This window comes from Alligator mississippiensis, chromosome 1, assembly GCF_030867095.1.
Source record: "Alligator mississippiensis isolate rAllMis1 chromosome 1, rAllMis1, whole genome shotgun sequence".
NCBI classification, from domain to species: domain Eukaryota; kingdom Metazoa; phylum Chordata; order Crocodylia; family Alligatoridae; genus Alligator; species Alligator mississippiensis.
This window is the reverse complement of record NC_081824.1, coordinates 94,878,009-94,891,099: the sequence shown is the minus strand read 5'-3', so window position 1 is coordinate 94,891,099 and position 13,091 is coordinate 94,878,009. Positions and strand designations below refer to the sequence as shown.

Genomic DNA, 13,091 nt, shown 5'->3' with positions numbered 1-13,091 from the left:
GAGAAAGAGACAAAAAAAAGAACTAATACAGTTGTCGTGTGTGGAGTTGTTCTCTATTTATTGGCCAAAAGAACATTGAATTATTGCCACATGAGAAATTCCAATCTGGGAGTCATTTCAAGGCTCTTGTTTCCCACAGTTACACACCAAAAAAGAAACAAACATGATATTGGCAGTGTAAAGTTAAGGTGAGCCTCAGTTGCAAATAGAGTATTTCTTAGCAGTTGCTATTTGTAGGAATAGACGCTGTAATGAATGCATTCAGCTGTCTAAAAATGTGGATGCTGGATGCCAACAATGACTTCTGGGGAAAGTGAATGATGTCACCACCACAATTCCAGAACTTTCTAAAAACATTTCTCATATCTCAGGTAGATAACTTAAGGGTTATGAAAGCTCCTAGACTGGTAGCCCTATTAAATAATGTTCTTAATGGAAAGGAGCTGATCAGAAACAGGAAAGGAATTTTATCATTTCTTTCCCATTTTCCACTGTTAACATTTTAAAAGTGTTTTAACTTAGTCTAGCTAAGGGCCAAATTATAAATATTGGTTCCCTTTAGTTTCCCAATCTATGCCAGCTGTCAAAAACAAATTCCAGAATCCAAAGTTATTAGAATACTGAGCAACCACAGGATCACACTAGCACATGTTTTCTTGCATTCAGGTGAAGGCCTTAGCCACAAAAAAGAGGGTCAGCTGAAGACAGAGTTGCTCAAGCTTTTCTAAATATTCCTTCAGCATATCCATGTCTTGGCTAGTAATAATTAATGGAAAGCTATTCAGCTTCCAGGTCCCTTCTGTTCTTGGCCTCTTTTAGGAGGCTGCCAACAATATTGCTAATAAGTGCATGATGTCATACTGGAATCCAGGCTGGACAATAATCCACCCAGCATTTTGTATCTTGTGTCACAGAGATCAATCTATTGACTCTCTTTTGAGTCTTTGTTCATAAAAGTGTTGTTCAAATATCAAGCAGAAGTTCTTTCTTATGTTTCCTCCATTCTTGATCTCCCATGCTGCTAGCATAACACTATGAGGATGCTTCTAGACATCTGACTGAAACCAAGAGGAAGCTCAAAACATCCACATTGAAATCAGAAGATTTAGTGAAAGTATCGGTACAGGCAGATTTGATAGAAAATAGAAGAAACATTTACTATATAGCTACATAAAATCCTTAATGGAAAATTTCATCAACAATTTAACTATAACTTTTCGGGATTGTGAATAAGCCTATAAGAACCGTATTTACATGTTGGAAAGAAAATCATTTCAAATTATTGCGCTGGAATTTGTTTTCTTCCGTCACACAAAGCTGAGCTGTCTTAGAGGTGAAAGCTGCATTTTCTGTGAAAGGTGCTTCCTTTGGTAACCTAAAGACCTCACATAGAACTAAATCAGCACAGCATTGTCTGAAATGCAATAAATGGGAACACAGAAAGCTGAAAAGGGCAAGAGCCTTCCACTTTCCTGGGATGCACTCATGTTGAACTGCTCATTTTCAGAGAAAGGCCCTTTCTGTGACATTATCCCAGGTTATAGTCTAATGCCTGTGACTTTCAGCCATCAAACATATTATGCCAAATAAACCAATGTAATGCTACAGGCTGCCAAGCCATGTGGTTTTAACTTACTAGCTTGCTGGGCTAAATGTGAGATTACTGTGTTAAGGTCATTACCAGAGATATGTACAGCTTTGGACGATTTCAATGCTCAGGGATTTTGGAGCATTAGAGCAACAGAGGTCCTCTAGGAAGATGTACTATTAAAAAACTCTGAATTGCAAATGAATGATGTACATTATACACATGCTATAAGCAAAGCATTTTATAAGTTTTCAAAGCTACATTCTGTAAATATATAAAATATAAAGAATACCTAATCATGCAGACTGATCAAAGAAAAAATAGGGCTAGAAGAAAGCTCAAGGGGTCTAGTCCAATTTTTTTGCTGTTATATTACATTATTGGCCCCTGTTCGGCTTGTGGTCCACAAAACTCCCAAGTGCTTTACTGCAATACTGCATCCTTCTTGGTTATTCCCCATTTTGTGTCTGTACATTTGACTATGCCTTTCTAGATACAGTACTTCACATTTGCCTTTATTGAATTTTATCCTATTCATGTTGGACCACTTTTCCAAACTATCAAGGCTATTTTGAACCCTAATCCTGTCCTTTGGGGTGTTTTTTGCCTCACCCAGTTCATCACCATGCACAAATTTACAAAGTGGACACAAATCCCATTTGCCAGTTCACAATATAGATGTTGAACACTATTAAACCTGGGACAGACTCCTAGGCAATTCCACTTATTAAAAAATGTGGTATTAACACTCCTTTGAAATGATCTGCATAAGCAGAGTACTGCCCACCTGGTGCTTACCTTTAAACGTAAGCAACAGATGTGTAACTAACAAGACACATGCCTACTACACACCGATCATTTATATTCAGAATTCCTTCCCATCATCTGACTGTAAATTTCTTCAGGGATAGCCTTGTGTTTTAATTCTGTTGCTGGAAACTCCAAGGCCACCTTAGATGTTACAGAAGTATAAACAACACTTCTGTCTATTTTACTGGTAATGACCCTAGGCTTTGACACTAGAGTACGAAACAGACTCCTTTATATTTCATAATGAGGCACACAATCATGGTATGTACTTTGCTCCTTTTTTTTGGTTCATACCTGATAGAGAGGATAGAGCCGTTCAATAACACTGCTGTGCTTACAGAATCTCTGCCACCTTAGCAGGTGCAAATATTTGCTTTGGACCAGCTGGGTAATTCTGTCTGTAAAAAACTTTAATAAAACCAAAAATAACCAATATGTCACATTTAAGCAAATGGCAACAGCTTCAGGTTATGGGGAACTAAAGTAGTAGTAATAGGGCACATCTACATGTGCCATTAGCGTACTTAAATAAACCCTAGAGCTTATTGCACCATGTCTGCACGTACACCCAGGAGCACAGCACAACAAGCCAGGTCAGAGCAGCCCCAGCTGGCAGAGGCCCGGGGGTCACCCTACCAGCCAGGACTGCTCCAACCCAGTTCAATGTGCTGCAGAGGGGCTGGATGGGACACAAGGGTGCTTCAGTGTGGGACTAGTCAGCAGGCAGTCGTTGAACTGAAGCACCCTCGTGCCCCAGCCATCTGGAGCAGCACCTACACATGCTCTGCTGCAGGGTTTTTTACTCTATGGCAGGATAGTACTTGTATTTAGTTGCATTTACAAGTACTGTCCTGCTGCAGAGTAAATTAATTTACGCCTGCCTAATAGGGGCACATGTGTAGACATACATTTACTGCACAGCTAATTAGTTAGGTGCACAGTAGACATCTCATGTAGATGTTCCCAGCATGTCCTATATGGAAAAGAGAGCAGCTGGTCAGTCAACTGGGACCTGTGCTCTGCCCCACTACCCCTTCCTCCCCACAGAATAGCAATTTTCTTCTCAAATAATTGCAGTGAAGAAAATGCTGCTATTTTTAGAAGTAAAATATTATTATTTTCAGGGAAGATGCTAGAATGCAGCCCACTAGCACTAAAAATGTAAGCATTATTCTTAACCCCACTGAAAGAGAAAGAGAAGAAAAAAAAACGTGGAAGTTGTTCCAGACTGTCCCAGATGTCTTGGACACCTGTTTATATACCAAACAGAACAGCACAGGTGGTTCACCATTCTCCAAGGAAACACTTTCAGCAAACCATTTTCATGGATGTAGTTTCGTGTAATCCTTCCTTTAAGTGAGAGACAGTGTCTGTCACCATAGGACAAGCGTGTTGAAACACTATGCCACTCCTTGAACAGCAAAGTGAAAATACCTGGTGCAGCAGCAGAGGCAGGTTTTCTTCTGTGTACTCTCGTCTCAGACAGCTCTCCAGCTCCCTCTGCATGACATCAGCCTGAACAACGAGAGGTTTCACCTCGGCCACCTGCAAACAAACGGCAACCAACTCTCAGACAGATAGATGCTGTGTGCTCCCAACTGAAAATACAGATGTTCCAGAGGCACAGGGACAGGACTCACTCCTGTGGAGTATTCACGCTTTGTAAAAGATAAAGCCGCCCTTCCCAGAAAGGTCTTAGTGGCAGGCTTCTTTCTCTCCACAACCTAGGATATCAAAATGATTTTATTTTCAGTTAAAGAAAACTTTGTTATAAGCTTGGTCCTGCAGCCTTTGAATTGAGTAGGGACAGTCTTATGCCAAAAGCTGCAGAACTGGGTCCAAAATTACTAATATTACAAGAATACATTTTTCAGAGGAAAAAGTATCCTTTTACTAAGTTGCAAGCCCCTATATTAGAACTATTCCTGCTCTCTAAGCATTTAATTGTTAAAAATGGAGACAAGAATCACAGCCCTTTGTTCATGAAAAAAATCCACTTTATCCAAAATCAGTTTTTAGTTACTACGTATTTGGAATATAGCTAAAGGGTCTTTGTCATGCCATCATATGCTTAGTTACCTGTAAACCTTTCTTCAGTATCATCTCTCTTTCTTTCCTGAAATAAGATGCGTCCTTTGGAATTGGAACAGAGCTGCAGAAAGATTATCCACAAGAGTGTTATAGAAAAATAAACAGGAAACAAAGCAGTGCCTGTTAATGTAGTTTTTTGTCACTATTTATGAGGCCCAACACAATCCAGGTAGCATAAAGTGGTGTTAAATACTATCCATAGGGCAAGAGTCCTTTAGGGCTGAAAAAATATTCTGTATCTACATAACATTTGTCAATATGGGAAATCCCAGAATGTTGGGGCTGAATGCTCCCACAGTCTCTAGCTAAATCCTTAACGGTATATTGGTATTCAGTATTATTATATCTCTGCCCCCAAAGCTTTGGATGACTACATCATCACTAGCCATGTCATGGCATTCCTTTGTAAACATGCTTTGTAATTTGGAAATTCCAATAACCTGTCCATAGTAAAAAAGAGCTTATATTATACACACATGACATGTACAGATGTACATAATAAAGGGAATGCCTCCATTGTAGATACACCTGACTGAGTTCAAAGAGTTTGTCTACGTGGCACAAGGTAGCAAATACCTATGCCAGCTCCAAATGATGACTGCCAGGATGAAAGACTAGTTTGGGTCCTTGAACCACTTAAGCTCCAGAACCAGAACAGGGACAGCACAGCCTATTTTAACCCAAGTGAAATACTGCACTGATACAGCTAGTTTACCATTGGCTAGTCCAGGTACTTGTAGCAGTCTAGACAGAACAATGTTGAGCTCAGCACAGGCGTATTTAACTTTACGACTCAGCAAATCAGCCTGTGCCAACATGCACAACACTGAAGCTGAACTGCTCTCAGGACCCACATTAGCTTCATTATCTCTACAAAAGACTGCAGCCTGTCATGTAGGCCATCCTAAATCTCCCAGTAAAGAGAAGTTTTGCCTCCTAAGTGAGGCCTGGATGACATGACTTGATCTTAATTAATGCTAGTAAATGAGCAAGGCACAGTAGCATATACAGCGGTGAGCAGGGCACCAGTCCTAGGTACTGATTTAGAGGAGAAACCATACTGGTGGGCACCCAGGTAGCTGGCACCACAGCAGGTAAGACTGCCCTGCCCTGTCCCTTCCCCACACTCTGTCCAAGCTACTGAAGGAGCTCGCTTTGCCTCTGGTAAGGCAACAGGAAGAATGAGAACTGATGTGGAATGGGAGAGAAATTGATAGTGGATGTCTATTTTTGTTAATGTCTATGCATTAAAACATATGGAAAAATGTTACCTGAATGTATTATACAACTACATAAAAGGAATGGGCATTTTAAAATAGCAAGTGACCAAGTCTCACTTGAGTAAGGGCAACAGAATCATGGCCAACAGGAAAGTAGGGGAAACAGCATTAAAATGCACTTCTTTTCACTGCAAGAGGTGTAGGGAAGGATAATCAAGGTTGCAGAGGAGATTACATTTTGTTTGGGATCTAAAACATAAAATTGCACTTTCTAAAAAAAACACAAATCCACCGTTTTAATTAATTTGCTTTATTGCTACGAGTCAGTGGCAGACACAAGCTTCTCAAAAAAAGAAAGATACCTGATTCTGAGCTGTGAATCCAAGCCTCTAAGACAAGAGTAGGCAAAATATGGCCCATGGGCCAGATCCAGCCTGCAGCAGGTCCCTTAGTTCTGCTTGGCTGAGGCACCGCCCAGCTGTGGTGCATCCTGCTGCCCCTGGGCATTTAGCGGGGCAGGGGTAGCTCAACAGCGGGACTGCCTTTCTAGGCAGCAGCGGCTCCTTCCACCTGCCGTCACTGGACCTAGCCCTGCAGTAGCAGTGGGGACCTGCACGCACAGCCCCAACCTGGCATACCCCATGCCTGCTCCAGACTCGCCCGTCCAAGGTGAGCAGCAGCAGGAGTGGCGCCAGGCAGAAACTATTGCTCGTCATGGGGTGAGAGCAGCCCCTTGCTGCTGCTGGACAGGTCTCACTATAGCCACCTGGACCCCATGCTGCACCGGGCTCCCTTGCTCCATCACTGCCGGGCTCCGTCACTGCCATCTCTGGGCTGCCCAGCAGGGCAGCGGTGATAGTGCAGGCGGCGCAGGGCAGCCCAGTGCAGCTGCAGCGAGAACTACCTGGTGGCAGCGAGGTGGGAGGGGACACTTTCCCACTGTGCTGAGCAAGTTTCTGCCTGGCTGGTACTGCTGCTTAGCCCAGGCAGGTGAGTCCAGAGCAGGTGCATGGCGTGCCAGGTCAGGGCTGTGCACATGGATCCCCACCACTACCACAGGGCTGGGGCCAGCAGAAGAGGCAACCAGAAGGATCTGCTGCCACCTGAACTGCCTAGAAAGGCAGTCCTGCCATGGAGCTGTCCCAGCCCTGCTGCATGCCCAGGGGTCGGCAGAGTATGCTATGGTCAGGCCATGTGGAGCAGCCATGGGGTGTGCTGGGGCTGCACACTGTTGGCAGGGAGGCACTGCAGTGTGTGTAGGCTCCGCACTGTTGTAGGTCAGGGGTGGGGGCGGGTGCTGACCAGCTCAGGGGGGCACACATGGGAGATTCCCATGCACACCCCACCATACCCACAAACCCTCCCCCGCAAACCCCATGACCACACCCTCCCTCCCTCCCTCCCACACACACACACACACACACACACATCTACCACACCCTCCACAAACCCCACATGTACCCCCCCGCACATGCACCCACGACTCTGGGGGAGCCCTGCTCACTGCTATGTGCACATACCCCACCACACACACACCCCTAGCCATCCTCCCCCTCTGCACACCCAAGCCCCCCACAAAACCCATACCCACCCACACACCCCCACAAACCCCCCATACCCACCCACTCACATCCACACATACCTCCACACTCCCCCACATGCAGATATACACACAGACCCCCACAAACCCCTACCCCTCACCCCTTCACACTCCTGTAATACACAAGAGTAAGACTTTATTTTGAGCTATTATGGAATCACCTTTATATACACTGCACAAACAGAACAAAAATATTTTTTTTAAATAAAATTAAAACATGTTATTATGGGTTTGATTTTTAGTATATAATTTGGGGGGTTTTTTGGTTCCAAGATAACAAACCCCCTTCCCAAAAGGAGTACTTCCAGGGAAAGGGGAGGGACTTCTGGTGGCAAGGGTCAGGGGTTAGGGGTCGGGACTTCCAGTCCCAAGATGGCAACTGGGACGGGGCCCTCCAGCCAAAATAATTTTCCGCCCCTGCTCTATGTCAAGCACCTCTCTAGGTATGTATGATTTGTACCAAGGTGGGGAAAAGAGTAAAGGGAGCAGACTTTTATCTATATCAGCAATTCTTATCCTTTTTAGACTCAGGGCACCCCTCAGGTTTCACTCATTTTTTGACTATAGAAAAGTAATTCTTCTGTTGCAAAAAAAATTCAGAAAGCCCATGGCAGGTCAGAATGTTTTTGATACTATGGATTCCTGTTTGAAATCTCTGGGTTTATCTTGTGAATCATGCTTGCACACCTAACAGTGCTAACATTGTGTGGCACCCTTGAAAGGATCTCAAGGCACCCCAGGTTGCTGCTATACCCCGGTTGAGAATTACTGATCTACATTTATTAAATACCTTGTAGTTATAATTGCCCCTCTCTTCCCCATTCACCTAGAGATTCTCTTTACCTGTACACCTTATTTGATGTCCCTTGCAGAACTCCATTATCTTCTATTTCTCCCTTCAACTCTGCCAACTGGACTGCCAATTCTTTTTCCAGCTGCTGGACTCTCTCAGTGGAAGAGATCTTGTAAACGTCATCACTGTTGTACATTTTGACACCAAGTCTGTAAGCAAAATAAAGTAAAATAGAAGCCTTGAGACAGATTTCCTCTCTCAAGTACACAGAGGGGGCACCATTCCACCCCAAATCTTTAGCGCAGCAGGAATAGCTCAGCACTGACCAGTTGTAAGAGCCAGGTAGAAGCAGCCCTCCCCAAAACTGTATTTGTGAGGCAGAGGGGAGAGACTAGTGTCTCCCATTCCATTCAGAGAGTCCTTGTGCCCAGCAGGTTGTCTGGGCAGGGAGAGGGAGTGAATAGGGAACAAGGGGCAACCCCCAGGAAGGCTGCACCACCAAGCTGCTGCAGCTGGTGTGTAGCAAACCTGTCCCCCAGAGGCAGCAGCAAAAGGCCATGCTGCTACAGCAGCAGCCATAGCTGTAGCAGCTGCTGCATGAGTGCAGAGCCAGGGCAGGTAAAACTCTGTCCCCTCCCTAGTGCACGTAATCCCTTCTCCCTCCACCCCCAAACCCAGGCATTGATGGAGCTCTCTATGCCTCTGGCCTCACCTGCCAGTACATATGCACACAAAGATATGGGGTGATATGTGTTGTATAAATGAGATAATTATAAGTAATGGCCTAATCATCAACACTGGGAATTTTCTGTTGGGTAGGGAAAGCAGAGCTGGCTAAATAATGGATCATTTTGTTTCAGTTACCAAAGTGAGGAACTGAAAAGGAAAAATATATAACTTCTTCAGGTCAAACCAAAATAGAAGCTTCCATGCCCCCCAGCAAAACAACATGCACCAAAAATATCCTTTGCTGTCAATCCAGGATGGTTTGACCCCCCACTCTTTTTAATTTAGCTGCATTTCAAAAAACAAAAACATAAAGCCCCACTGTATTGAAATGGAAAACATGTGTTTTGGTTCAACATTTCCAGAACAAAATATTTGGCATGTCCAAAAAGTTTCCCCCTTTTTTCCCAGAAGAAACTATTCCAGAAACAAATAGGGATTTGCAAATAGTTTACATCCCCTTGAAACTGTGTTTTTGGACAAATTTACCAGTCTCTAAAGCCTTTTACTGAGTTTTAGGGGAAAACTAGGTCCACTAGAATTGGTAAAGTAGTTCTAGATCCTAATTTCCAGTTCTAAAATCTGGAACCACGCTCTGTTGTATCCTTAGATTTGGATCCTTATTCAATTTGGCATTTACAAACATTATTGTCATCTTCACAGGTTGATGGGAGGTTTTTTTTTTGTGAATTACCAAGTAACTGTCTAACAAAGGTACATGCTGGGATGTCCCTCCCTTTCCCCTCAAGATTCACTCAGCTCTCTAGCAGTATTGTAAGTTTTTAAGTGAAAATTACCATTTTGTGTATAATTGTTATCAGCAACAATGTTAGCATTTTATCCTCAGTAGACAAGGTTGTTATGAAGTTCAGCTATGCCAATAATTTATTTAGTTTTTTGTCTTACTGCCTGTAGCAAAAAAATATTTGGATTGAACAAAAATATTTTGGTTGGACATGAAATTAAATCTCCTTTCTTTTTATTTTTTTTCAACTCAATTTAGCAATTGTTGGTCTCAAAACTTCATTCCAAAATGAAAAATGCAAATGTTTTACTTAAAAAATGCCAAAACAAATTGTTAAAACACTTTTTCTGTCCACTTTTTCCAACCAAAACTATTTGGAAAAAATTCAGTCACACAAACTGCTTTTTACAGAGCATTAAGTATTAAAAAAAATTCCTTAGCTCAACAGGAGTATAGAGTAACAACAATAAATAATAATCAGTAATTCTACCTATTGTGATTGCATCTCAACCCTGCATTATGCTAGACTCCCTACAAATATAAAGCAAACAGAGCTAAAAACAGGGAAGTCTGTGTGAGACTTGTCCTCGGTGACGGCGGAATGAGTCATTGGAAAGAATTATATGTTTGTTTGCTGCTCAGTGGTTTTTTTAGTTTGTAGGTGGGTCCAAAAGACTGGGAAGGCTGCTGGCCCAGATAAAATATTCCAAGAATCTGTTACCAAGTTCAGAACCACAATGAAAAGATGACTTTGGAAATTAATGTGTAAAAGAAAGTCACAGACTTCCAAAAACCGGAAGAAAAGGTAACATCATTGTTATCCTGAAACCCAATAAAACACCAGAGGATCCAAAGAGCTACTGACTGATCTCACTACTATGCGTTACATACAAACTCATGGAGCACATAACCCTGAATAGAATACACAACATCATTGATTCCCAGCTCCCAAAAGAACAAGCTGGCTTTTGGAAAAAAGCAGTATACCATTGACCAAGTTATGTTACTTACATCTGACACCGAATATGGATTTGAAATGAGGCAGAAAATGGTGTGGCCTTACAGCCACCTATTGATACTGTATAGGACATTTTTACATGTGCTCCAGGATGAGGCACTGGGCACTTTAATAAGTGAGCTGCACTAATTAAAAGCACCCATGCGTCACATATCAGCATCCCTGCACTGAAAAAATGGCGGTGGGGCACTTTGAAATAAAGCTCATCAAACATATTTTATTTCAAAATATCCCACTGCCATTTTTTCAGCATGGAGACGCACAGGGACACTGATAAACATGATGCAGAAGGCTACCAGAGCGCATCAATTTCTGTGCTCCAGCAGACTTGATTAAGTCTGTTCTTGTAAGGTTTGACCTAGAAACTACTATGCAAAGCCTAAGCAAAAGTGAATGTTGTGTGTCGAATGCCCATGGGTACTATTAACAGTAAGGTTAGCAAATGTACCCCCCTCTCTTGTGTATTGAGACATTGGGCAGAGTTTGGTGAGGATGCTATGACTAAGAAGAAAGCTAAATTCTTCTGTGAAACTGCATGGCCACGCTATCAGCTAGATGATAAAGAATATTGGCCTCGGGAGGGAAGTAATTATAATACCATCTTACAATTGATTTTGTTCTGCCGGCAGAATGGTAAATGGGAGGAATTGATGTATGCGCAAGGGTTTATGTCTCTTTGTAGAGATAAAAAAGTTTTGGAGGAATGTGGATTGGGGGAGGGGGTTGGGATCTGTGAGATGGCTGTGGCTCGACCAGCTGCAAATCCTGTCCTGGACTGTCCGGAGCCGGAGGCTCTTCCCCCTGTGTTGCCTTTACCTTATCCTCTTCCTCCTCCTCCTCCTGATTCATCTGATTCCTCGTTGGCATCTGCTCTTCCTGCTTCTTCCCCCCCCCCGAGGCAGAAGTTGTAAATACTCCCCGACATAGGGATCTGGAACAGCGCCAACCATGGCCGTCAGGTGTTTGGCAATCTCCAAACTCCCCGACTTCTCCTGATATAAGCCCGGGAGGAGGATGGAGAGTACAGTTAGAAGCAGACTCCGGGGTTAAGGGAAAACATCACAGGGAATCTGATTCTGGCCATGGGAAGGGAAATGGGGTATTTCCCCTAAGAGAACAAGTGGTACCTGAGCCTCTCAAAGATGACGGTGAGCCAACCTACCGTCGAACCTTTGTGCACATTCCTTTTAATACCTCAGATTTGTATAATTGGAAGAACAATAACCCCAGCTTGAGAGAGAATCCTGAAAAGGTATAGAACCAGTTTAAAATGATTTTCAAAACCCATAACCCAACTTGGGCAGATGTTCAGTCTCTTCTAGATATCTTGTTGACACCAGAGGAAAGAAGAATGGTAGTGAACAAAGCTCGTGAGTACGTGGAAAAGGAAATTATTGCAGGGAACCTGCAAGGAAATAGAGATGATCATGTCCCCATCCAGGAGCCAGATTGGAAACCAGACCAAGATATGACCTCCATCCATGCCTATCGAGAATATATCCTCCGAGGATTGAGGGATGCTGTGAAAAAACCTCAAAATCTCAGTAAGGTGTATGAGATTCGACAGGAGGCTAATGAGACCCCGAGTGCTTTTTTGGAAAGAATTTACAATACTTTCAGACAATATACTCGTGAGGATCCGGAGGATGCATCGAACGCTCGCATGGTAAATATGATCTTTATGGCTCAGAGTGCACCAGACACTATTAACAGTAAGAAAGAAGTTGCAGAAGGCAGACGGAGCAACAGGTATGCCTATTTCCCAACTAGTAGACATTGCTTACCAAGTATTTACTAACCGAGAAAGTGTTCAGGAAAAGAAACAGGACAAGAAAGAGGAGAGAAAGATGAAAATGCAGGCAGCCCTAGTGGCAGCTGCAATCACGAGAAAACCTAGAGATGAGGGATCCTGGAGACAGCCGCAGAGACGGGGTCCATTAGAGAAAGATCAATGTGCCTTTTGCAAACGAAAAGGACATTGGAAGCAGGAATGCCCTTATCGAAAAGTTGGGGAAGGTGAAAAAAGAAAGAGGAGAGCAGTGGATTGTTCGCTTTTGGAAGGGATTCAGATTGAAGGGGACCGGAGGCCCGGGAGGGAAAGATAACCCAGATCCCAGTGTCCCCTGACGAGCCTCTGGTTAAAATGCAACTAGGGGACAGAGATGAATTGGTAGATTTTCTCGTAGATACAGGTGCTGCCCATTCTGTTTTAACTCAAAAACTGAAACCTTTAAGTAAAAAGACTGTGCCGGTGGTAGGGGTTACAGGGAAGGCAGTAACACGATCCTTCCTACAGCCAATGACCTGTAATATTGGGCAGGCCGAAGTTACCCATCAATTCTTGTACATGCCAAACTGCCCCGTTCCCCTTTTAGGGAGAGACCTCCTCTGTAAACTGCAAGCTACGTTGTCGTTCCAGGATGGGCAAATGTTTTTAACAGTGCCTCCTGAAAAGGGGTGGCATTTACAGGCTTGCCTTCTCGGCCTTCTCCAAGAGGAG

The 13,091-nt window shown here is 43.4% G+C and overlaps 1 protein-coding gene across 6 annotated transcripts in view; it reads right to left on the bottom strand.

Annotated features, from left to right (window-relative positions):
* CCDC162 (uncharacterized) overlaps positions 1 to 13,091 on the bottom strand; it is a 153,004-nt gene that overhangs the window by 128,036 nt on the left and 11,877 nt on the right. For all 6 annotated transcript variants that reach the window (XM_059732773.1, XM_059732782.1, XM_059732784.1 and 3 more), the window contains exons 2-5: positions 8,153 to 8,311; positions 4,478 to 4,550; positions 3,833 to 3,943; positions 2,693 to 2,806 (exon numbers count right to left, since the gene is read on the bottom strand). In XM_059732773.1, the coding sequence (XP_059588756.1) occupies positions 2,693 to 2,806; positions 3,833 to 3,943; positions 4,478 to 4,550; positions 8,153 to 8,298 (444 nt within the window). In that variant the 5' untranslated portion in view covers positions 8,299 to 8,311. The remainder of the gene's footprint in view (positions 1 to 2,692; positions 2,807 to 3,832; positions 3,944 to 4,477; positions 4,551 to 8,152; positions 8,312 to 13,091) is intronic.